We start from the raw sequence: 24637 nt of genomic DNA, 5'->3' as shown, positions 1-24637 counted from the left end.
CAAAATTAAAGCTCAGTCATTATTTACTTATCCTCATGTCAATAATTTTAGCTTTAACTTTTTTTTTTGGTGGAACATAATCTAAGGTATTTAAAAATGTTGGTGACCAAACAATTTTATTGACTTTCATTATATGAACAAAAAAATACAGCTAAATTCAGTTCAGTCACTGGAAAAGGAAACGGTTTTACACTATCTTTTTTTTCTGTTCCACAGATAAAACAGTGCATTGGATCGACACGATTCTAAATAAATAATGCCAGAGTTTCCATTGTTGTGTGAACTATCCCTTTAAGTAATTTGCAATTAGTTGTTGAAAGTGGCATTTTAGCCAGAACAGTGGAAAATTGCACTTAATCAGTCAAAATGGTTGCAAATGACATAGTATTGAATTGATGAGGTGAGGTAGATTCCCAGTATCCCGTGCTTTGATTATAATTGATCTGGCTACTCATTTCTATAAACAGATGTGTTAGACGTCTCAGTAATGGCCCCTCTTAGGTGAAAATGAAAACTGAGCTGGGCTCTTTGGCTTACTGGTGGCTCTGGAGCGTATGGTCCAGCTGTGAGCAGTAGGGCAGTAGATCGAATGTTCCATCACTCTCCGCCCCTCTATGTCTTCACACCCCTGCAGGGGCACATCTGCGTCTTCAGAGGCACATCTGTGTCTGCACAGGCCTTCAGGAGAGACGGCCCATCCCGCAACACCATCAACTGTACTATTGACAGCACTTTTTTTTTAGGGAGGCTAATTTAATTTGTTCAATTATTGCAATTAATTATACATTGAAACAAATAAATAAAATGGTAAAAAATGAACTTTTTAATAAATTGACAGCTCTAACCTGACTGTATTAAATGTGCGTCTGGGGCTTTTATAGACTGTCATCACTTGTCACGCCACACAGAATGACAATTAGTTGCCGAACTAATGAGTTTCACATCAGGAGCTTTAGCGGTCCCTCTGGGTGTTTGTTTGGATCCGGTTTGATCCTGGATTTGTGTGTTGGTTCTTGTTCCAAACGTCACAGGCTCTGTTGTGGATTTCAGAGGACCAAGGCACCCTGCCTAACCTCTAATTCCTACTTTATGAGCTATCTAAAACAAGCTGATAGTATTCAGAGAGAGATGCAAGAAGGAGCTAGTCATATTCTGCTAAGGAGCCCCTCAGCAGTTTGTTTGTGACATTGTACTCGACTTCTCCCGCTCCGTCCTTTTCTCATCACCCCCACAGCTGCTGTTTTGATGTGGGATAAGCTGTCAAGTCACGCATTTCATTGATTATTTTATTTTGTTGATTCTGTGCTTTGTTGGAATATCGCAATCAATCTCGGCAGGAAAAGATCAAAAGGAGAACAAAAGAACCTGACGGGTATTAAATATAAAAGACTGTGAGATTAAATGCAGTCTCTCCCTCTCTGTCTCTCGCTGTCCTCGTCACATTCTATTTCTCATTGCCCTGTAGCCTCGTCCACTTTCCCGAACACCCTGAAACTCTTTTCACATCAACCTTGAGACAGCTGAGAGTTTTCTTCTTTGCTCATTGATGGCTTGGGAATTGGTTTCAAGTGTCCCTGAAGCTTCAGACGCCGCCTCTGTCTGTAACTGCTTGTCAGCGCATGCAAGCAAAGAAGTTTGGTTTCACTTTATTTTGATAGTCCCTTTAACACATTCTCACATCTACTCACTCTCAATAGAGTATTAGTAGACTGGTAGGGGTTAGGGTTGAAAGTTGACAACTACATGCAAAGTTAATTATAGTCTGTAGAATGTTAGTTGGGAGAAGATATTAATCAGACAGCCTATTAATACTCGATGGAGAGTTTGTAGATATGTAGCTGCAATATCGCTAATTGTCAACAGAAATGGACCATAAAAAGAGGGTCATCAAAATAAAGTGCTACCAGAAGTTCAGTTCAAGGCAAAGACTGTTATGCCTGTGGTATTTACTTAACCTCAAAAGCATCAGAAATACGTTCAAATATAGATCCTTTGGACATAAAAAATTAACCACGTTACCTTACATTAGTTGATCAAAGTAGCTATCACTGGATTTGATAGACTGTGTAATGATTCCTCACTACCCTGAAAACCATTTGTCATCAGATCAGACAGCCTTTGTCGATTATTTATAAAACAATATAATTTTTTCGCCTGTTTCATACATTTTTATACTTATAATTAAAACATGTTTATTATTATTATTATTATTATTGCAATGGTGAGTTGAATTGTGCATATGTAAATATGTGATATTGATTTAGTCTAAAAAAACTTTGATGTGTCAATATTGGCACTATTGTAACCACTGTGTCTCAATTCATTAACTCGCTGAAGTGCATGATACATTTTTGACACATTATTTCTGTATCTGACTACGTGACACATATTGAGTGATAGGCAAGGATAAAACATGCATCTTGTAAAAAGCTTAAACAGCAGGAGATTACACCCAAACTTAGGTGAAAAACTTCTAAACAGAGGAATGCAGCATTTATTTATATACTTATGCAAGTGTGTGTTCTTGACTATAAGTAGATTTACATTTTTTTTTTTTTTTTTTTTTTTTTTTTTTTTTTTTTTGTTCTCCAGTTTTGAGTGTGTTCTGTCCTAGTACTCAGAATTGGCATTTAAGAATTACAGATTTACCAACGCATATTTGGTATTTGGACAATCTCTGCTCACCGCTGATCTTAGGTTCTACGTATATGCCAGCAGGCTTACAATAATTGCATTAACACATCGCTTAATCTTTTAAGAATTTAATATGGCATATTCTTGCTGAAAGCCTTTAATCTGTTCTAGAATCTCTCAAGGCAAATGCACATTATGATCACAGCCAACATTGTTTCATTATGTTATCTTGATTCCCGTGAGGGCTGAATCATTATTTAATTTCACATTGGTATATGTATATATGGCCTCTGCTATTTAGTCCAAAGAACTATATTTACTGCCACTACTACTACTACTAATTATAACAGCGTGTATGTGTGTATGTATATATATATATATATATATATATATATATATATATATATATATATATATATATATATATATATATATATATATATATATATATATATATATATATATATATATATATATATATATATATATATGTGTGTGTGTGTGTGTGTATATATATATATATATATATATATATATATATATATATACACATATACATACATATATATATATATATATATATATAATTATTATTATTATTATTTTTTTAAATATATTATTTTTTCATTGTGTGTGTACGTGTAAAAAGTACCATACCCTTCACAAACTAATAAAAAAAAAATTAGCATAGCTTGCAAGATTGGCATGTGGCCATTTTACCTTTTAGAAAGATAAGGTTAAAAATAGTGACTTTTTTTTCTGATTGAGTGTTCAAAACTGCTGTGAAGAGACTATAAATAAAAACCTTGGAGCTCTCTGTTGAAGCTAATGCAATCCTTTGCAACAGCAAACAACTACAGATCTAAATAAATAAATATAGGTCTCTGCCCTCCAAGTCCTACCTTTGTCCATGTCAGCCGCAGCGGGTGGCTGAGACGTCTAATGAAGGAGCTTACCGCGGTACCAGGGCACCATATCCAAAAAAGACAAGACTCAGTGAGCAGTCTGAGCCCTGAAGGCCATCAGGGGGTCAGCTGGTGCTTAATAGCACTCATGACATGCCGGTTAAACTCGCAGTTTGGACAGCTGTGACACCTCTTCTGACACCAGCCTGCTAAGCTCTGTCTAATTGCAGATGGCGTTCCCTGTATCTCCGAGGCTGTTGTTTTATCCCTCCGTAGGAAGGATTCTTTTAATTATTAAATGTTTGGTACAGTATAACTTGGCTAAGTGGCTGCAATTTGGGACGCTTTTGCCCTTGGGTTCAATTATGGCAGGGTATTTAATACTTTGTCAAATCCAGTCTTATAAAGCATCTCTCCCAGTGCCTGAAGACTCTCTTTAAAACATTCAGACATTTCTCATGGTATTTTTTTTTTTTTTTTTTTTTTTCAGAGGTTAAAATGACACTTTGTGTAATGAGCAGCGTGCTTGTGGCGTGATGGGAAATGGTGAAGGTCCCATAAATTAGAGATACGTTTTGGTGCTCTCTCGTTTGATTAGTAAATACAGCTCAAGCTATTATACGGGTGTAATGGAGTGCCAAACGCAGACAGATGTTTCGATAAAGTTGTCACCACAAATTTACAAACTGTTAACCAGATGCCACCGATGGGACCCCAACTCGAATGGCAAAAAAAATTATACTCACCCTCTTAGCGCTCCCCAAAGATTTAAATCTGCTTCCTTCAGGTCTTCAAACATGTCATACTTTTGCAGAATATGTGTCAGGTGCTTTATGAGAAACAAAATGGCTCCCAGTGGGGTCAGATCTATTTCTGCGGCCCAATTAAAAGGTGTTGAGTGGCCGCGCGGCGCAGGTGGCTCACATGGGGCAGGGCGTTTGACACTGAGGGCCCTGTTCTTGCTTAGCTGTTAACTCTATGTCCCAACTTTAATGGGGGCCCTAATGATGTGCTATGCATCTTGGGAACAAAGTATGCTGCGAAAACTCACCGGACGCCCACTGCTGAGCGTAAACCCTCTCAATTAACACCCTGCCCTTCTGAGACCACCGATGATGGCATATACCACCTACGGCGCCAGCACGCCCCACACAGGATCTGATGTCACGGGGACAGGTAGGAGGCTCTGAATCAGACAGCGTGCTAGATGTGATCCTCACACGTTCGGCCAAAACGAAGCAGCGCTTTCCGCTCTGTATCTGCAGTGCTGGGAGACGTTTTTTTTACAGCAAGGTGTTAAAATATTGCGCAATTAAAAGTAAGATTGTCGTTTCACATCTTGACGTTTTATATTAAAAACATGTCTAGTTGTTTTTTTTTTCTGCTTTTCAGCACTAGTTGAAAAAGTGCTTGTGTTTTTAATGCAGTGCTGTCAAAATAAAAGCTAGTTAAAATAAAGTTAAATACATTTTCAAAAAAATGCAGATTGAAAGTGACAGTAAAGAATTTTATGTATAATGTTACAAAAGATTCATTTTTCAAATAAATGCTATTCTTTCAAATGTTTTTTTAATCAAAGAACCTAAATATATAAATAGCATTTTTTTCTTTAGTGAAACTGTTTTCATTTACATACTTGGAAAAAAAAAACACTCAAAAATGACATTTTTGCATATGAATTATGGTGTAATAAAAAAAAAAAAAAAAATTACCTGTTACTTGTATCTGTGGCAGGAGTTGATTTCCCATGGAGAGCAGTATACCGTCAGTCAATTAGGGAAAATCTGTATCTCTATCAAATGTAGGTGTAGCAGTCACGAGCGAATGATAGAGAACCCAACTGCGTCTCCATAGCAATATAATTATAGAGCACTGCATTAACGAGTTGCTTGGAGAGCACAATACAGTGAGTGTTGAATAAGAGGCAAATCTGAGCGGGTGCTGACTGATTGAAGGTGTCGTGGTTGTGTATGTGCTTGAGCGGAGAAAACTAACGGACCTGGGGGTAGATATCCAGAGGGACACAGAGAAAGCGGTGTGATTTTTGTTAATGGCACCAAAATCCTACAATCCACTTCTTAGCATACCTTGACCCAGCAGACCGAACTTGATGTATTTATTTTTGCGTTCTACATACCTCCTTTTCTTTATATCAGGATTTATTTGCCCTCATTTTCTCTGTATTAACCCTGTCCACTGAAAAGAAATAGGTGTAGAAACAATTTTCACTTTGAAATTGCATTTAAATTTCATTGATTACAAGTAACTGTGGAAATCTGTTGCCACCAAAGCATAATTCAGATGTTGTATAATTTTTTCTTGGAATGTAAAAACTCAAACTCAGATTTTTTTGTATGTATGTATATATATATATATATATATATATATATATATATATATATATATATATATATATATATATATATATATATATATATATGTATATACATATGTATACACACAAATATACACACACACACATATATATGTATATGTATATGTATATGTATATAATTTTATTTTTAGGAAAAACTTCTGAATTTTAAGACATCAGCATGCTACTGAAAGTTCTGAAAGTGAAAATTGTGAGAGGTTTTTTAACCTGTTTATCTATTTCATGGTAAAAAAAAAAAGTAAAATGTAGAGAAAACAATTTTGAAATGCAAAATCAATTGAGAATGGAAGGGAAAAGGAATTGTAGGAGAAAAAGTTATTTATTTATTTACTTATTCCACGCATGGAATTGTTATTATTGTTACATTTTTATGATTTACAGCATCTACAATAGCTCTAAAAAGCATATTGACATTTAATCAATACTTTAAAAAGTGAGATTGTCAGAACTCAGTTCGTCCAACCAAGATATTCTAGTGAAATTGGCTTAAATGAATCTATTGAAATGTCACTGGGTTTGATATTGTAACACAGTGACAATTATTCATTTTAAAATACACCTAAGGTGTCCAAATGCTGGATTCACTGTGCTTCATTTCTCCTATATATTATATGTAGGCCTTATGATTTAAAAATGGTGTACCCCACACGCAACTCTTCCCAAAGTTTCTTTTAAAAGAGGTAAAGTTTCAATTTGTCAAGTGGCAGATTTAAATAAGTTTCAGCCAGCGCTCACTTATTCTCGCAGGTTCCCACAGAGTCCCATTTCCTCAGCGCATGCCTTCAGTAACAATAATAACCATCAGCCCACAGAACATGAACAAACATGCAGCACAAAGACGCTCTCTGGAGCAGGTCCATTACCCGCCATCATCAGTAGTGGGGTGTGAGGGGGTTATAGAAAGACCACAGAGAGGCATGCAGATCTAGACGCACAAATCACATCCTTCTCCCTGCTGAAGCAGAGGTCTTTTTATATTACTCAAACGGCCAATCAGCCCCCTCTCTCAGGAAAGTCAAATGCTTCTTTCATGAGTCTGATGAAACATAATGACCAGAGGACAATTTCCACTCTTGGGGCCTAAAATGGGATTTGAGTCAGTCCTCAGGGGTGTGTAAGGCCTGTAAATTACCTCAGTGTGTATCCGGGCACCTGTAAAAGGCTTTAATGCAAAAAACATAGGCGAAACGCACCTCCAGCCTGGGCACAAGCAGTGGATATCAAATTAGTCCGTAAAAGACCCTTTTTTAAGACCCTACGCAAGCGCCCTGTGGTCTTAAATCATTGAAACTAGTTCTACAATCTTTCTTAAGACATGTTAGACTAATTTGGCACCTCAAATTTAGTGTGAAATGAAATATGTTAGTAAGGTTACACAAAGTCGTTTCTGAGGAGTTATGGATGAATGGTAGAGAAATAGGTAGATGTATAGATAGAGAGATAGATCCATTACTTTAGATCAGTTGACAGGTCTTTAAATAACACCATCCACAACTGTGAACTCATATCTGCACAGATGGCTTCTTACTCAGCTGTACATATGTGAAGTGCACACACACTGTTAATCACCGTGATAATGTATCACTTTTTTTTTTTCTATCTCTCTCTCCAGTGATCTGCCTCCTACATTCTCTACCAGTTTCACTGTTTTTATTTGCATTTATATTTACATTGGTTAACTCGGCAGATTGGCCAAAGTAGATTTAAAACGCACATACTGTTGATGTAAGGGTGAACGTGTTTTGCTTCATAGGCACAGATAAAGCTGGAGTAGCCAACATCTAAGAGCTTACGGATATGACGATCTCTCAACTAACCTTGTATGCATTGCTGATAAAACTAGTTGTTTTTTGTATGAATATGTATATTTGTGTTAGGGTTTTTAACATGTTTTTGCACTCATCTCAGACTTTCATAGCCCTCTTAAATTATAATAAATAGAAATAACAAAATAAATATGTATATATTATTTACACACACACACACACACACACACACACACACAATATTACATTATTTGAGCACCAAATCCGCATATTCTTATAAATGAAAATTGGAGTAAAATTTAGATTTTTCCATCACTGGAATGAATTGCATTTTAATGTTACAATATAATTGAAAACAACTATTTTAATTGGTAATAATATTTAACCTTATTATTATTACTTTATTTTACTGTATTTTGGTGATCATGAGAAACTGATGAAACCAAATGCCATATATTATCATGATATTTTGTTAAATTATTAAAAATGTATCACAGGTTTGTGCACAGGTTGCAATTTATTTCTGAAATATAAAAATATGACCTGTAAGCAGTATATCTTCAGATGGTGTTGCTGGTGAACATTAGTTTATTATAAAAATTGTGACATTTTAGACAACTACAGAACAAGGATAAATTGTTTTACTGCCTCAGAGACCATTGACTTTGCTAGCTGCAGGAAGCAGTTTAGTAACCTCAGCAAATGCATGACATGTAAGAATTGAGTTCTACTATTTGAAGACCACTGTCAGAAGAGTGAGCACAGGAAATAGAAAGCCAGAGGTCAAGAATATATGAAGCGCTGTGGCTCTCACCGCAGTCGCCGCCAGCACAGGTGAAGTCAAGTGTGTGCAGAGAAGAAAGAGGCATGATCCCCAATCAGTGGAGCTTATGAGACATGAAGTCCAGATCATCACAGGTAATGAAAAGTGTGTAATTGAGTAAACATCCTAGTTCTTGTGTTGTAAAAAGGACCGCATTCTTCAGCCGATGTAAAAATATGAACATCTGAAGCGTTTAAGAAAAGTGAAAGACACAAACACACACATATGTTGTGTTATGGAGAACTTTAAAAGAACATATTGAGGTTATGAGACATTTTGATGGCATTACAAGGTCGTGAAGATGGTGGGTTTGTTTTTGCCGTCTCTCTCTGTGAAAGACCACCTCCTTCGGGACTTGTGATTTCGACAGGCTTTGAGTGTGTTTTTGGGATCGGTCCCCACTCCGGGAATGATTCCCAGTTTGAGAAAAAGATGCCCATTCTTTTGGTTTACTATGGTATTTTTCCATCTGGCTGTACTAGAAATTTGTCAACATAAGAAGGGGACAAGATGGTCTGTTTCTTCACAGTCTGTAGATCTCCACCAAACATTTAATATACATCTTTGTGCATATGCTATCTATCTATCTATCTATCTTTCTATCTATCTATCTATCTATCTATCTATCTATCTATCTATCTATCATGTCTGTTTGTATAATCTATCATTTCATGTTGAATCGAATGTCTTTCATAGTTTGATCAGCAGTGTAATGAAATACTTTTTGAGCTTCTTTATATTTGTTCATGAAAATGTGAACATTTGTCATTTCACATATCAACAAATGTAATCTGCACCTGCACAGTCGCGTCTAAACCCATACAAACCTAGGAATAGCATTTTAGTGGTTTGCCATCAAAGTTTTAGTTTTATCCAAACCTGTTTTATTCTTTTGTGCGCTTTTATGAAAAGCAATAATAAACAGTCTACAGTGGGAAAACCTATTTTTGAAGTGTTGGAAGAAATGTTAGCAGTGCTGTGTGTCATTTAGACGTGATAAATGTATAAGGTTAGATGCGGGTTTGTTGGGTATTGAAAATGTTGTTTTGTGTTGTTGTTGCCCTCGCAGAGTACATGGATCTCTCCCCGTTCCTGAGCTACTTCATGTCAGGTACAGTACGGTCTGCTACAGTAGATTGATAGCAGTACTAGTAGTGTTTGTAGTAGCATATAGAAACCTCCAGAGTTACTTTGTAGCTGTGAATAAGTAGTGAAATTAGTGGTGGTTGTCACAAGATAAAACATAAGCCACCTTGAAAAGAATAATTATCTTCGAGCTACTATAATCAGAAGCGTTTTGTGTTTTACGTCCACCCACCACACAGTCCGGAATAAAGCAGCTATGAAGGTCGCTTGATTTTAACAATATCGATCCCCACCGCTGTAAAGATTCCTGTCTTAAAGAGTGTTAATGAATGAAATTGCTTCTTCATTTACAGCTGATTGGAGGACACGCATTGACTCTTTTAATTACTGAAGAGAAGAAATTGGTTGTGCATGCCTTATCCTTTAATTGTTTTCCCACAGCCTGTCCTTAATTGGGACTCCGTTGTGTTTATTGATTTAGTTTGATGTGCTTTAATTCGGATGACGTGCGCTATATTTATGTATGTATATATAAGTTAGCGGAGGGCTTGTGTCCAGCTCTCGGTGAATGCGGTGAGTCAAGGTTTCGGGTGTGCATGAGCACAGTCACACTCATCAAAGTAGGAGGTGTGATGTGGCGAGGGAAATATCGCAGCAGGTAAAGAGCTGCAGGAAAAAAATAGGCCCCTTAGCCCAGCACCACACATAACCTGACGTCTGAGCTGACGTCCAATGATCCGAGCTGTTAAACCTCAGGCTCCTGCTGCCCCCCTTTGCTTTGTGAGTCTCTGCCTTAATATAGTTTGAATGTTCAATTTATTTGTATAGCGGTTTTAACAGCGCATACTGTATTGTTCCAAAGAAGCTTTACAAAGAGCAGTGCCTTAAAAGTGTGTTTGTGTGTGTGCTGGTTTTTGTGGTTTCAAAATTCTTTAATGACTTGGGTATGACAGAGGTATTGCAATTCGAATGTTGTTTATGAGGACGCTATGTTCCCGTAATTCAAAAGGCTTAAAAAAAAAAAAAAACATACTAAATGGTGTATTTTTTTTTTGTCTAAAAAATGCACAAAGGAGTACGTTTAGGTGTAAGTTTAGTGTACAGCGATAGCACATACAGTTTGTGCAGTAAAAAAACATTACCTCTATGGAGAGTCCCTGTAAACCGAAAAACCTTTGGTTTCTCTTCGTGTTGTACTGTTGACAAAGAGAGAGATGGAAAAAAGGTTGTGCTGCAAAGTTCGTGCACATAAGATTTGTTTTGTCTGTGCCATTGCACTTTGTGTAAATGACTTTGAGGCTGACAATTTAATTATATGGTAAACGAATTAGTGATAATTATTTCGTGATATATTGTAATTGTAGTAATATAACTGCATTTAGACTTTATTGAACGAGAACGCGCATGCATGCATAGCAAACGTTCTATTTATGATTACATACTCCATTTGTGTCTAGAAAAAGCAGCAAGTCATTGACAGACATCGATACCGATACCACTGACGTTCCACAATTAGTAATACCACATCAAAAACTAATATAAAAACAGTTTTTCTCAGTCACTTTGATGCATTTCTCAGAACAATTCATACAAACTGCACCAAACAACTGATTTCCTTCAAAAGCCTGTAACTTACTCAGAATGTTTAGTTCATCTCTCAAAAGTATTTGTCAGTTCATTAAAAATGTCAGAATGAAAAGTCCTTGCATCATTGTTCACAAACAAGGTAGTCAAAATGCTTAGTCATGTTGTCAATATAACAGTGCACTATGTTAGTGTTACCTGACGTAAATAATATTGGCAAATTTACAAAAAGTCTAATAGAAATGTGTAGAAAATATGTTTGACGGTTTGTGAATACTAGATCAACCATTTTGCATTTAAAGACTTGTACGATAAACTAATTACTAGAAATTTTGAGCGGTAAGACTATTACACAGAGAGCTATATAAAACATTTTGAGCAACACAATACTAAAAACTGAAAATGTAGGAAACTGCAGAAAATTTACAGAATCAGTTGTATGAATGTAAAAAGGAAATCGCAATTTGTTCAAAAAAATGAGAAAATGCGTGTATGATGTGCACAAGTGACTAGATGATGTGGAGTTTTGAAAATTGAATTTCTAATATAAGAAATGTAGGATATGATTGATCTCCCCATATTTAGCTGCACCCTTCAGCCATTTGATTGACAACGCTGTCCACAATAATGGCCCTTATTTCATCTAATATGTGCCTTTGACCATGGCCTCTTCTGCATCTTCCTCTGCTTTGCCTTTGTAGCCTTTCACCAAGCATCCCTACTCCTCCTCTTCCTCGGAGTTGTTGACCCTGATCGTTTTCTGTATATTCATCCATAATCAGTTGCACGAATGCACCAAGCAATTGTAACTTGTTGAAAAGAATGAGAAGCTGCTTTTATGTTTGCGCACAAGTGACTAGATGATGTGGAGGTTGAAAAAGTAGTTTCGAACGTTTCATTTTTTATCTGAGCCATTCACCAAAGCGACTGAAAAAAACATTTCAACATTATTACAATTTTGAACAAATTAATAATGAATTGTGCCTTGTCTTGGTATCAATTCGTTCTCAAAGTATTCTACATTTTATGTTCTGCCAATTGATGGTTTTTAATTTTGGATTCTATTAGAAAGGCTATGTTCACCGTCTAAAAATAGTTCATTAGTTGGTTGGTTAGCTTTCTTGATTATCCTAGCTACTGTGTGTAGCGTGTGTGTAAATGACTTTCTTCACAGCCGCCTCAGGCCATTCCCTCCATTTGCATCGACGACTGACAGGTCGTGCTTTGTTTTTACCACTTTAGGGAACTTTACTCTAGCCGAGCTGGGCATTTGTGAACCGGCCCCGCATCAGAATGCGTACTGCCCGGACATCGGTCTCTTGCAGCGCGGCTACTCTCTGAGCGCCGGCTCCGACGCGGACTCCGACCCAGAGGGCACGATCTCTCCAGAGCGAGCCATCCAGCTGTGGGCCGGCCACGATATCAAGTCCCGCCGCAGCTCCGGCCTCTCCAGCCGGGAGAACTCGGCTCTCACCCTCACCGACTCCGACAACGAGAACAAGTCTGACGACGAATCAGGTGAGAGATAGCATGCGAGAATTAGCAGAGCAAAGAGCGAGTGGCGTGTTTACGAGAAACGGAGGGTGCGACAGAAATCTTTCAGGCGTTCGGAGTGTAAGGTGTGCGAGAACAGATGCCAAAAATGTGCAACATGTGATAAAAACGTTGACTTTTATTTGTTCGGCTCGTTTAGAGCTGAATTTCATTTCAATTTCGTTGCTCTTACCTGGGTGTCACTGTGCATCGGTAATCATTTTTCAAACCACATCTGCTTTTGTTAGTCAAACCGCAGTGCTTTAAAGCTTATCTGCCACTGAAGATGTGTATAAATAGATTGGATACAGCGTGACATGTCACACTCTGTTAATATAAAAAGATCACACACCGAAAGAAGTTTTAAAAATGTCAAAGGACACGTGTTCATCAAGCGAAAACATTGTGGCTTTTCTCCCCCCCCACGCATCTGCCTGCATGGAGGTTATTGTTGACGACTGAGTGCTTCTCTGTACCTTTCCTGGCAGGAATTTCGGCAACATGTTCCTCGATTCCACACTCTTCGTTAATTTGGTGGCATCTTAAATCTTAGCGTAGTTTGCAGAAAGTGTCAGAGTAGGTTAATGAAAATACAAAAACTCCTCCTAATTAATTGAGTTCTCACCATATCAGACCTCAAACAGATCCGTCAGCTGTGAATTCTAGCATCGCACAAACTCGCTCTGACAATTTATCAAACTACTCTACAGCTATTAAACACATAAAGAACACCTTGGAAGGCAGTCGTCTTCATCTCGCCGGCTGATAATTGCTTCACAGATAATTGCCACGCTAATCTCCCTGCCGCTGTTTCCTAGCGCCGTCTTCGGTTTTTACGGCACGGGAAGCGCGTGGGCACAGTATATGACAGTCACCAGATCGCATGCCTGTCTGCTCTGACAGCAGTGGACGCGGGCTGGACACCGTCTCTCAGTGCGGCACCGTGGCTCATTCCCACTGAAATTCCAATTAAACGTCGCCCAGGCTGTGTCTGATAATCTGTGCAGGATATGAGTCACAGAGGAACCGTAAAATTCAAGCCTAAAAAAAAAAATCTTAATAATGCATTGCCTTGCATCAACAGTGATAATTTGTGATTCAGTACTGATAGAGTAAAAATGATGCTTTTTTTCTTTTCTTTTTTTTTATAGAGGATTAAGCACCGACTTGAAATAGGGGAATAGCATACTTAAAATAATTTTGGCATATAAAAATATTAAGTATGCTATTTCAGGTACCGTGATACTTATATATTACTAAGAATATAGTTTGCTGTTCTAAATAGCATGCTACTGCTGCTATATTCCAAATAATACACTAGCGCACTACTGATATAATATATATATATAATATATATAAAAAAAAAAAAAATATATATATATATATATATATATATATATATATATATATATATATATATATATATATATAAATATATTATATATATATATATATATATATATATACATACACACACATATATATATACACACACATATGTATGCATATATACACACATATGGAAAAACGTACATGAAAAACTAGATGGGGTGTGATTGATACTTCTGTGAGTCTGTGCTTGAGAAAATCAAGGTTTCTTGCAGCTGAACTGAATTAGAAGCGGGATATTGCTTTCAGTGGATGTGTTCTCGCAAGGAAGAAAGCGTATGTTCAAAATAGAAGCAAGTAAATCTGTCATTTCTGTCTTTCCACTTCTAACACGCTTTGCCCCTTATCTTTTTTCTTTCACATTTTTTTTTTGTGCATGCTGATGCACTTCAATATACTTCTCTCTCTCATCTTCCTCTTTTGCCTTGTTATGAGGATGTGTCAGCAGCACCAATCACTTTGAAAGACAGGTGTCACTCACAAAGGGAGAGCGAATGGGGTCAGAAGAAAATTTTCATCCATTATCACCCTCCGTCTGCCTCTTTCCAAATACTCTCCCAGACGTAAAAGCGGCTTTCAAGTCTACCACCCGTTTTGACTAAAACATCCATTTGTGCTTTTGAGATGTTAGGTCTAGACATGGGCATACTAGTCAATATCTGATTGGGCACAGAGTCAGAAGTTGTCGAGATAAAAATAGCAGTCTTTCTCTTAGGTTGTTCAGACAAGCTGCTTTTAGCGAAGACTGAACAGCAGCACTGAGCTTTAATTATTTGTTTAGCGTTATTTAAAGTCTGTTAAAAAATAATGCAAGCTATTCCGATGTTATGCATAAGGTTTGTTGTGAAGAAATATACAGAACCTTTTTCTGAAATTGAATTAAAGACAGTTTTAACCTATTCAGTATTTGATTTTGCAAGACATGAAGGAAGTTCATGTATATAATGAAGCATTTTATTCACTATTCAGCATTTATTTGAAATAAAAAAATATCTTGCAACATTATCAACGTCCTTACTGCGAATTTTGATTTATTTCTTAGAAAGAAAGGCCCTGGTGCATATAAATACCAATATCTGACATTTAATCAAATGTAATAAAAGCAATGTTTTATTTCATATCACAAAAAGCCAATATGTGCTGTCTCATTAGATCGTCTATAGTGATCTTATTTATACAAAATCACTGTTACATCAAAGTTGACCAAATTTATTTGCAGAGACCGCAGTGTAAAAAATGTAAAATTGTCATTTGAGACCGTGTGATTCGGATCAGTCAGACGCTTCATAAACTGCTTAAACACTATAGTCCGTTTAAATCCAAATTTTGTACATATCTGTTTGGAACGGCAAATTATCACATGAAATACGATTTTTAAAAATCCGTTTTAAGCTGCATTCATATGGGGTTTGAAATCATATTCAAATCACATTTCTGGAAATCTCTTTCAGTCTGACTGCTTCAAATGGATTTTGTACCGCATAAAAAAAACCTAAACATGTCAGACATTGCTGAAAGAAACATGCTGAAAGTCATTGCAGAAACAAAGTTGTTGTTGTCAAGTGCAGGTTGAGCAGAAAATAACAATATACTGCTAGTCGGCCCGCTCTGCACATCTCTTTGAATTCTGAAACCAGCGTAGAGAATAATTTTGTGCATCCCAGCCTCCCACGTTTCTGCTGCTGCTAGTAGTCCAGTGCCACAGCTACACATTGTCATGTTGTTAGACGGCATCTGTATTGCCGACCCTTCCATGTTGCTGCTGTTTTATGACATCGACATACCGACACTGCCATACCTCACTGCCATAGATACTTATGCAACCAGCCCAAGTCTCATCATAATGATAGTGATTTGTAAAATATCACAATTAATGTCAAACTCTGAGTGTCTCCAGGTCTAAGGATGCCCAAATCATCTCTAGCCGTTTAAAAATCTGTTCCGACAAACACAAAGCCCTTTCAAGGTCATTTTATATCAGTTTTAAAATGAAATTTTTGCCTTCGTGTTGATCCAAATGCATCAAGAACTTTGTTCATCTTCGAAACACAAATTAAGATATTTTGCTAAAAGTTGAAAGCTTTCTGACCCTGCATAGACAGCAACTCAACTACCGTGTTCTAGGTTTAGAAAGTAGGTACGGATATTGTTAAAATAGTCCTTGAGACATGAGTGGTTCAGCCTAAATTAACAGTCAGAGGAAGGTACATACAGTGTATGTGCCTTGAAACGAAAGAGAAGAAATCGTTGAATAAAGTCGATATTTTTGTTTTCTTTGCTCACAAAGTTTTCTGTTCACAACCTTCCTGGGTTTTGAACATTGTAGTTAGGTTGCTGTCTACGCAGGGTCAGGAAGCTCTCAGATTTTATCAAAAAAATATCTTAGTTTGTGTTACGAAGATTAATAAAGGTCTTGCATGTTTTCTAGGAAGCGTCTTCGACCAAGCATTTGTTTAACAGTATTTTAGCACAGCACATTATTCACCGTCGCGACGAAAGCTTCCTTCATACGGTACCTTCACTCATGCTGCGCACAATATCAGATAGTTTTAACTCATCTCTCTTTAAAAGAGTCAATAGTAAATTAAAGAGTTCGATTCCCTCTGGGACTGCTAAAACAAACCCTAATTTGACTCTTGCTGCTTATCGATGGCGTCTCTTCCATGTGACTCTCTTAGAATATTCTCCTCACTACTTTTTGATGTTGGGTGAGGTGCACAGGGAGCTTGATAATGAGGCCAGGTGATTGTCTTATTAAGCAGGCTGGATGACTGCAAGCCTCTTCAATTTGAGTGACTGATTAATGCCCACATGCTACGGCTCTCAGAGCAAGAGTCGGTGATCTTTACGTTTCTGGGGCTCCATTAAGCTGCATGGGTGCCGTCTTTTCCTGCTCCTGTCTCTGTGGTATTTAACGTCAGTATTACAAGTGAATAGAGCCATTCGGGGAGGTGCGAATTGGTGGTCGGCTGTCCAGATGAGGTCGTCTGTCATTGCTGCACTCTGCAGCATGTTTGTTTGCATAAGTATTTGTACTCCAGCCAGATAAGAAATTATCCCATCATTCGGTTGCAGTCCCATGCGAGTTGCGTTTGGCAGCGGTTCGGCGATCAGCGCTTCGCATCACGTTCGGTAAACAAAGCCACCTTGGCGCCCCATGCTGCGAGAAGAGCGGGCGGCTTTTGTTTGCTGGATTATTTGTATTCTCCCACACTGATCTGCGTCACTAAGCGTTTAAGAAGCTTTGTTGGGGACTCGGAAAAATTGTGTTTTCTCCTTGATGATTTCTTCGTTTTCTGTTACAAGACATTTAAGATAATTAAGTTTGAAGCTTAAATGTTTCCCTGCTGCTTGTGTCTGCCTGTGTAGGAGGCCCACGACCGTAGATGTGCAGCACATAACAGAGAAGACTGTGGGACTGACCATTACGTTTCATTAATGCAATAACTGCAATTGTTTTCCTTTTTTTAACAGCTCCACTTACTCTGAATGAATAAGCATGAATCATGCCTTGGTTAATGCGAATTTTGCAACGACGTGGGGGCGGACTCGCATTAAACCAACAAGATTGAACCGAACCGATCGTGGCCCTTTTTGCAGACATGTAGCGCAAGTGAGATTTGTGCCGAAGATTATGGTATGAATGAGTCTCTCTGCAAATAACTGCAATCAATCCTGTAATGGGAGCATCAGGAGAGGTCTCGTTAATAAGGAAGAAAAGAGCATCAGCAGAAGAAGAGAGAAATCAAAGTTGCATGCTGGGATATTCATATCTTAGAGAGGAGAGTGGAATTATTTGGTACTCGCTGAAATGAGTTGACTGCATGTGGGCTAAAGGAACACCGTACAGATGCATGAAGGGGTTTGTGTGTTTGCAGGAAGTGTTTAATGAATATTTCGCTATTTTGCATGCGCCGCTAGAAAAGGATGCTGATTGGTGGGAGAGCTCTGGAATTTAACCGAAATATATTGTTTTTTTTTATGCTTTCTTTGAGGTGAACTCGAATCGAGAGTTTTATTGCACAACTAATGACCCTCAATGAAACACATGAGCTTTCGCAATTATTCCTTACACACGTTGACTAATGGCCACTCCAAGTTAAGTACCAACTATTCATGAACTTCAATTCACTTATGATCTTTCCTCGTTCCACTTCTGCTTTTTCCGTATTGTCCTTTGCCATTTACAAATGTTTAACCTCTTATCTTAACACTCGGTAGAAACAAGAAGTCAATAAACAACATTCCGATTTTCATATGGCCAGCGGTTGACAGTGAAGTGGATAAAATCATTTGTGAAGAAGCCTCTCTCTTTTCTGTCAGAACTGTTGAGAACTGAGGTTGAGTAAAAGCTTTTTTGTGAATCTCCACAAAGGTTGTATCGACCTTCTCCACTAAAGTTGTAAAGAAGGGAAATGTCATAGAGTAATTTGATGGAAGGTAAACAAACTCATACGTTTGTGCCAGACGAAATGAAGCCGATGGAGTTACCACAATAAAATTAGTTTGGAATACAATTGCATTTTTTTTATTACCAATATAATATAATATAATAAAGTACTTTGAAATAGCTTTTAATTTAAAAATTGCTGTTAATTTAATACTATTAATTAGATTTTTTAATAAATAAGCAAGCCCTGTCAAAAGTTCAATTTATGCAATTGCTTTGTTTTATTACAGGGGAAATGGTTGCGTGCACCTTAAGCATAAGGTGTAGTTTGAAGTGTCCTTTTTTTATTTTTTTTTGCAGACCTCAACAACTGCTGAACAAACAAACAAATAAAGTGACAGCCTGCTGTGCTTTTCGTTTTACCAAACATTTACAAAATTTACGGTCAGCCAGCAGACGTGCTCATAAAACTCTGTATATCGACGCCTTTCGTAGGCGAAAGGAGCGCACTTGTAAATTTCTGCAGCAGAGTTCGCACCTCACATCTGAATTACACCGATCTCAGCGAAGAAAGATTAAAACATGCATTAGGTGATATAAGAGTCGGCGCGAACATTGATTCAAGCATTAAATATTCCTGCCTTTTACAACTCTCCCTTGAGAGGTCTCCTCCTGTCCTCTTCCTGCTTCCTGTAGAATATTGGAGTCAAGATTGCCATTGCTGGGTTCATTACATTGCAGCTTTAGTTAATGAAACAGACCCAGGCTGAAGCAGGGGCCCTTTATGTGTGCTGATCAATCCGTTCCCAGTAAATCTAAGCTTAACTGTCCTCTCTCATCTCAATGCTGTGCAGATTTTTATACTGCCCACTGGCTAACCGTCAGACACCACAATATATCATGAAGGGGGGTGAAGATGGAAGTTATTTTTAGCTGCCTGACCTTTCTGAGACGAACATCTGTCTGTCACCCTACGGTCTTTGTGTGTGTGTGTGTGTGTGTGTGTGTGTGTGTGTGTGTGTGTGTGTGTGTGTGGCTGATTGTTATTTACTGTCGACAAAGCTTCTAATGTCATCTCAGGGTGATCTGTTAGTCAAGCCCATGACACACACACACACTCTCTAATAGATGCTTGGAAGCACAAAGACAGATCATATTTAGGGATCTTGCAATTTGAAAAGAGCTTCCCACCTCATTGTGATTTATATGAAAATTTAAACATGCCCAATCAACATGTCTCTTCTTTATAGACTTTAAATGCTGGTTCTCATCTTTACGTCTCTCTCTATTTATCTTAAAAATAGAAAACGCACACATGCACACACATACACATTCACCGCTCCTGCTGAGTTATTGTGTTGAAGGGAGCAAAACAATAGTGATTTTAAGGCACTTTTATCTGCATCAGGACCAATTTACTCTCGCCGTCCCAAAAACCAACAATTTCCATCGCTAACTGAACAGTATGTGGCCTCTGCCGCACCTACATCAATGCAGCCAGGAATGATTGTGAATGCCACATTGTATAAAGACTTTTATTGTTACAAATAATGCTGGGATTAAAAAAAAAGATAGAAAACACAGCTGCGCGTGCGTTTTGTTCTAACACTTTCTATTTCTTTCCCTTTTTTAGAAATACACAAAGTCTGTGTTAATTTGTTAGACATGATCGCGCACTGTAGAAACAGAAGTTTGATTGTGGGAGTGCAGTGTTCAGCTGCTGGGCTGATTACTTTGTGGAACATTTGATGTCTACAATGTGCTCTAATTCGCTGTTGTAATGGAAGTCATCAGTGCTAATTCTCAGCTTTGATTTTTGACAAAAGATGGTGATTTAGCATTGCCCAGGGTTTCTCAGACACCTGATGTTCTCTTCTCAGACTTGAAAGCAATTTTATTATTATTATTTTTGAGAACACATTTATTATCGCTTTCCCCCCCAGTCCATTCGTTTTTTTCTGTGGTTTTTCATTGTGTTTTTCTTCCTGATAATCTGCTTTGAGCACCATAATGCCAGATAAATGACCTCAAAACCAACGCATTGTACTAAGAAAAAGACAAGATGAAACAATTACTATTATTGTGATTATAATTATATTCCTTATGTGTTTTTGCCTTAAATTGATATCATATGGTATAGTTCAGCGGTTTTTCGTCAAATTATCACTTTTTGAATTTCAACAAAGCAGTTGAATGAATGACTGATCGAGACACTCATTAACACATTGAAATATTAAAACCCCCTATTGGCCATGCAATTCTAATTCTAGTGTAAATGCACCTCTGATAAATGCATATATTGTATATTTTGTATGTAACACATTTAACTTTGCCCAATGTATTCTTTAATCGACCTTTTGTCTTCGAAGGATACATTTGCAGCACAAAGAACGGCAGATTTAGGAAAAGATGTTTTGATACCACTGGTTAATATTTCTTTATTTTTCAAAATAGCATCCACTGATTAATAATGAAGCGCAATACGACAAGGATTAGAGTTTGTCCCCCTACTCTTTTAATGTTTAATTTAGAACAGCAACCTAATATTCACCGTATTTTCCTTTATTCCTACAATTTTAGCCAGCGTTGTCAATCCAGAGGCAGTGAGTGTAACAGAGCGACATACAGCAGCAAAGGCAGGCCTCCAGGGGCCGGAGCCAATGCGATTCGTGTTTGGGTCTAAATAAGTTGATTGAGTTTGCTGGTGACAATGTATAGTGCGAAGGACTTGGTAATGTTGTTAGAGAATTAGTGCCCCATGATGAATTGTGCGACAGAGCGGCTCTGACAGCGCCGTGGTGGTTTACTCTTAGCTGTGCAGTTTATACTCATTTAAACGCCAAGGACTTTTCACTTTTGTTTAAGGCATTTATTCCTGTCCTCCCCATGACAGCCCAGCTCACTGTTGAATGGTAAAAAGCCCCATATGTTTGGATGAAACTTCAGCATTGCGCGAGCTAATCAGGTTGCGGAGTTCTCCGCCTGCATGCTGGGTTTCTTAGCATTGCATTTTTGGGATATTGAAGGGTCTCGTATTTCCACCGGGCTGCAGAAGAAGCCGGATTGGAGGAGAGCCAAATTCTCCTCTCGTCAGAGTCGGCGAGCGGCACTCCACTGAGCACTCCCTATAACAGAGCAATAACAGCAGGCAGGACAAATCCAGCAATGAATACAACTGTGTTTCTGACTCAATAAAGACACAGAAGAGACAACGTTGGATTTGAGCCTGTAGGGCTGAAGATATTAAACACGCAGAGCACTTTTTAATGTGTTGGCTTGAGCTGCCATCATTCAGCGAAGGGGATTATTGATCCTGGCTGCCATTTCTTTCCTCAGTCACTTCATAAAGAATCGGATGACTGGGGAGGGACCGCTGGGTGTGGCATCCTCCTTCTCTTTTCTCCATTACTTTACCTCCTGTTGGCATCGATCTCCAGGCTGGCCTCCTCTCCAGAGAGCCGCCAGAGCATCTCTCTGGGCTAGGCTAGCTGTTATTACAAACCTCACCCTTTATAAATGTGCAGTACCTCTCTAAATTATGTCAGGAATGACCTGTGATGAGCTCTAACCAAAGGTACACAAAAGAAGAAGCGGGATTATTGATTATTCGAACATCACAAGGATTTTTTAGCTGAACAAACATGGTGTTATCAATAATTGGGAGGGAGAACCATCTATGAAAGATGAAACATTTTACTTTTTTTTTTTAACAATGCAATGCAATCCTGCATTTCCTATGCAACCCTTTTCTCTATTTTCTAATATATATATATACTCACTGCATTTATTGAGCGATATTGCCTTATGCTGTGAATATTACTGAGGTGAGAAAGAAGTGTTCTGCTATGATTTCTGCTCTCAGTCGTGGTGTAGTGCTCAGTGAGAGCAGGACTCTCATTCATCCATGTCCTCTACTGGAGCAGTGGGCCGCACCCTCACCTTCATCCTTTCACTATCCTGTTTCTAATAAATGTGCAAATCGCGTCAGTTTGTGAACCCAGGAGCTCATCAAGGTCACTCCATGGCCATGTTGACGGCAGCTTGGGGGCGGAGAAAGACAAAAGCAGTGTGGTGAATTTTTTTTTCCTGCAGCGGGCAAGTGGATGCAAATGCATTTGAGGCAAGGCTGTAAATACAGACTTCCTATATGATAACCTTGACCATTTTTTTAATTAAAGCATTTATTAGAATCAAAACTATTAATGCGATTTCACCCAAATATGAATTGTTATTATTAATATATGCATTAATATTATTATTATTATTATTATTAATAATAATAATAAATGTTCATGGCTAAATCATGATAAATGCCACAGATATACCCATGCTAAATAAAACTAGAGAAATTTGAAGTTCAGCATTTCACTGCAAAGATGCACTGCACAGGCCTCTGTTAATTTTAAACCTGTATATTTTCAGATCATGCACAGCTTAGAAAGAGTGTATTTATTTAGTTTCTCTAACTGAAGTTCGTAAAGATTTAATGGACAACTAATAATTAAATCCTGTAATAATATTCATTTAAAAACAAATAAAAATAGAACTTTATATAAACTGCAATGTTATATTTCATAACATTGCAGTTTATGTGACCTTTAAGCAATGACAGAGAACCGTTAACATGTAAATATCAAAATTGTAATTTAAAATATCACGGGGCATCTAAAGTATTGGTGGGGCTGGCTTACGAAAAGTTTAGGAATCCCTGTCCTAAGCAAAAAGTAGCTTGTTGCTGTAAACTACTACTGTCTCACTGCTGAAAAATGTAGTTAATTTAGTAGCGCTGCTGCTGTTAGTTACTTCCAAATGCTGATCAGTGCCATACAATATTAGTTCTTCTCTGACAATGTTGCCCACGATGACAACAACACCGGGTGAATAGGACTCTATCCTCCAGGTAGCCACTGCACTCTTCATCTCAGCATATTCAACACCCATTACAAATTCCAATTATTACTCTCTAAGCCATACATATCTTGAAAGCTTTTGCATCCTGTGCTGTGATTTGCTCTGCGGCCCCTTATGGGTGTCTCCATGGGAGCCATAACAGTAGTAAAATATTACCCAACATTTTTTCAAAACGTGCTGACTACAACAACACACAGCTAATTGAGAACTTGCTCGCCAATAATGACTTATCATACTCTGCTCAGCACAGTGCTGATGCAGGCATGCTCATTTAGCAAGCCAGAGTTTACCACTTAATGAAGTCTGAAAATGTCAGATGGAGAGAGAATAAGGACAAGGGGGTTGCATATGGTTTCGACCATTGAAATGCCCTCGCTGATGTGCCCCCAGACTATTTATTCTTTCTTTATTTGTTTTTAGTTACAACCTTCATTTACACAGGCGATTAATGCGCAGTGCAGTGGAAAGTATACAGTAGTGCTGTTTTTATTTGTTTTCGCCAGGTCAGTAGGTTAAATGTGTATCATAACCGTTCTCTGGTGATGAAAGAGGCAATGTAATGTATCACTCTCCTGCTGTTCTCCTGATAAAGCAGCAGTAGCAGGCCTGTTGATGCTTTGCCACGGCCTACCCCGTAAGCTGTCAGTCAGCTTAACTGTGGCAGATTTTTATTTCTTTTTTTTTTCCCTCTAGACTGTTTTCTTTCTGTACTCAAAATATATACCGTCGGTTTTCAATAGGTGACACTGAGGCTGATGTATTTGGGTAACCTTCTGGATCGGTGCTTCTCAATGGATATCTCTCAATGCATACGTCTGTTCACACTTGGCCAGATCCAAGATCTCAACATTACATACGGTGTTCCACAGGGGTCGGTTCTGGGCCACGTTCTTTTCCTTATCTACGTGCTCTCACTAATTGAGATCATAAACAAAGGAAGCATAATGTTTCACAGCTATGCTGATGATAAACAGCTCTATTTCAGAATTACCCCCTTGTTTCCACAGTGCTAAAAAGCATTGCCCTTTTAGAATCAGCCTGTTTGCAACCATAATCATAATGTTTTATTGGCTTTTAAGTACTCTTATCTTCTTTTCTTCTTTGAGATTGCCTAATGCAATCAAAAGTGCTATACTAATTGAACTGATTGTTGCTAATGATACAATAGTGAAGATAATATTGATATATGCATTGGGCCTGTATATGCTAGATATAAACACC

At 37.9% G+C, this 24637-nt stretch overlaps 1 protein-coding gene across 1 annotated transcript in view; it reads left to right on the top strand.

Annotated features, from left to right (window-relative positions):
• tenm2a (teneurin transmembrane protein 2a) overlaps positions 1-24637 on the top strand; it is a 262295-nt gene that overhangs the window by 56196 nt on the left and 181462 nt on the right. Inside the window, exon 3 of the mRNA XM_043257656.1 lies at positions 12436-12711. Coding sequence (XP_043113591.1) covers positions 12436-12711 — 276 coding nt within the window. The remainder of the gene's footprint in view (positions 1-12435; positions 12712-24637) is intronic.

The sequence above is a fragment of the Puntigrus tetrazona genome, chromosome 14, assembly GCF_018831695.1.
Source record: "Puntigrus tetrazona isolate hp1 chromosome 14, ASM1883169v1, whole genome shotgun sequence".
In the NCBI taxonomy this organism is placed as follows: Eukaryota; Metazoa; Chordata; class Actinopteri; order Cypriniformes; family Cyprinidae; genus Puntigrus; species Puntigrus tetrazona.
The sequence above is the reverse complement of the archived record's forward strand: the minus strand, read 5'-3'. Positions and strand labels throughout refer to the sequence as shown.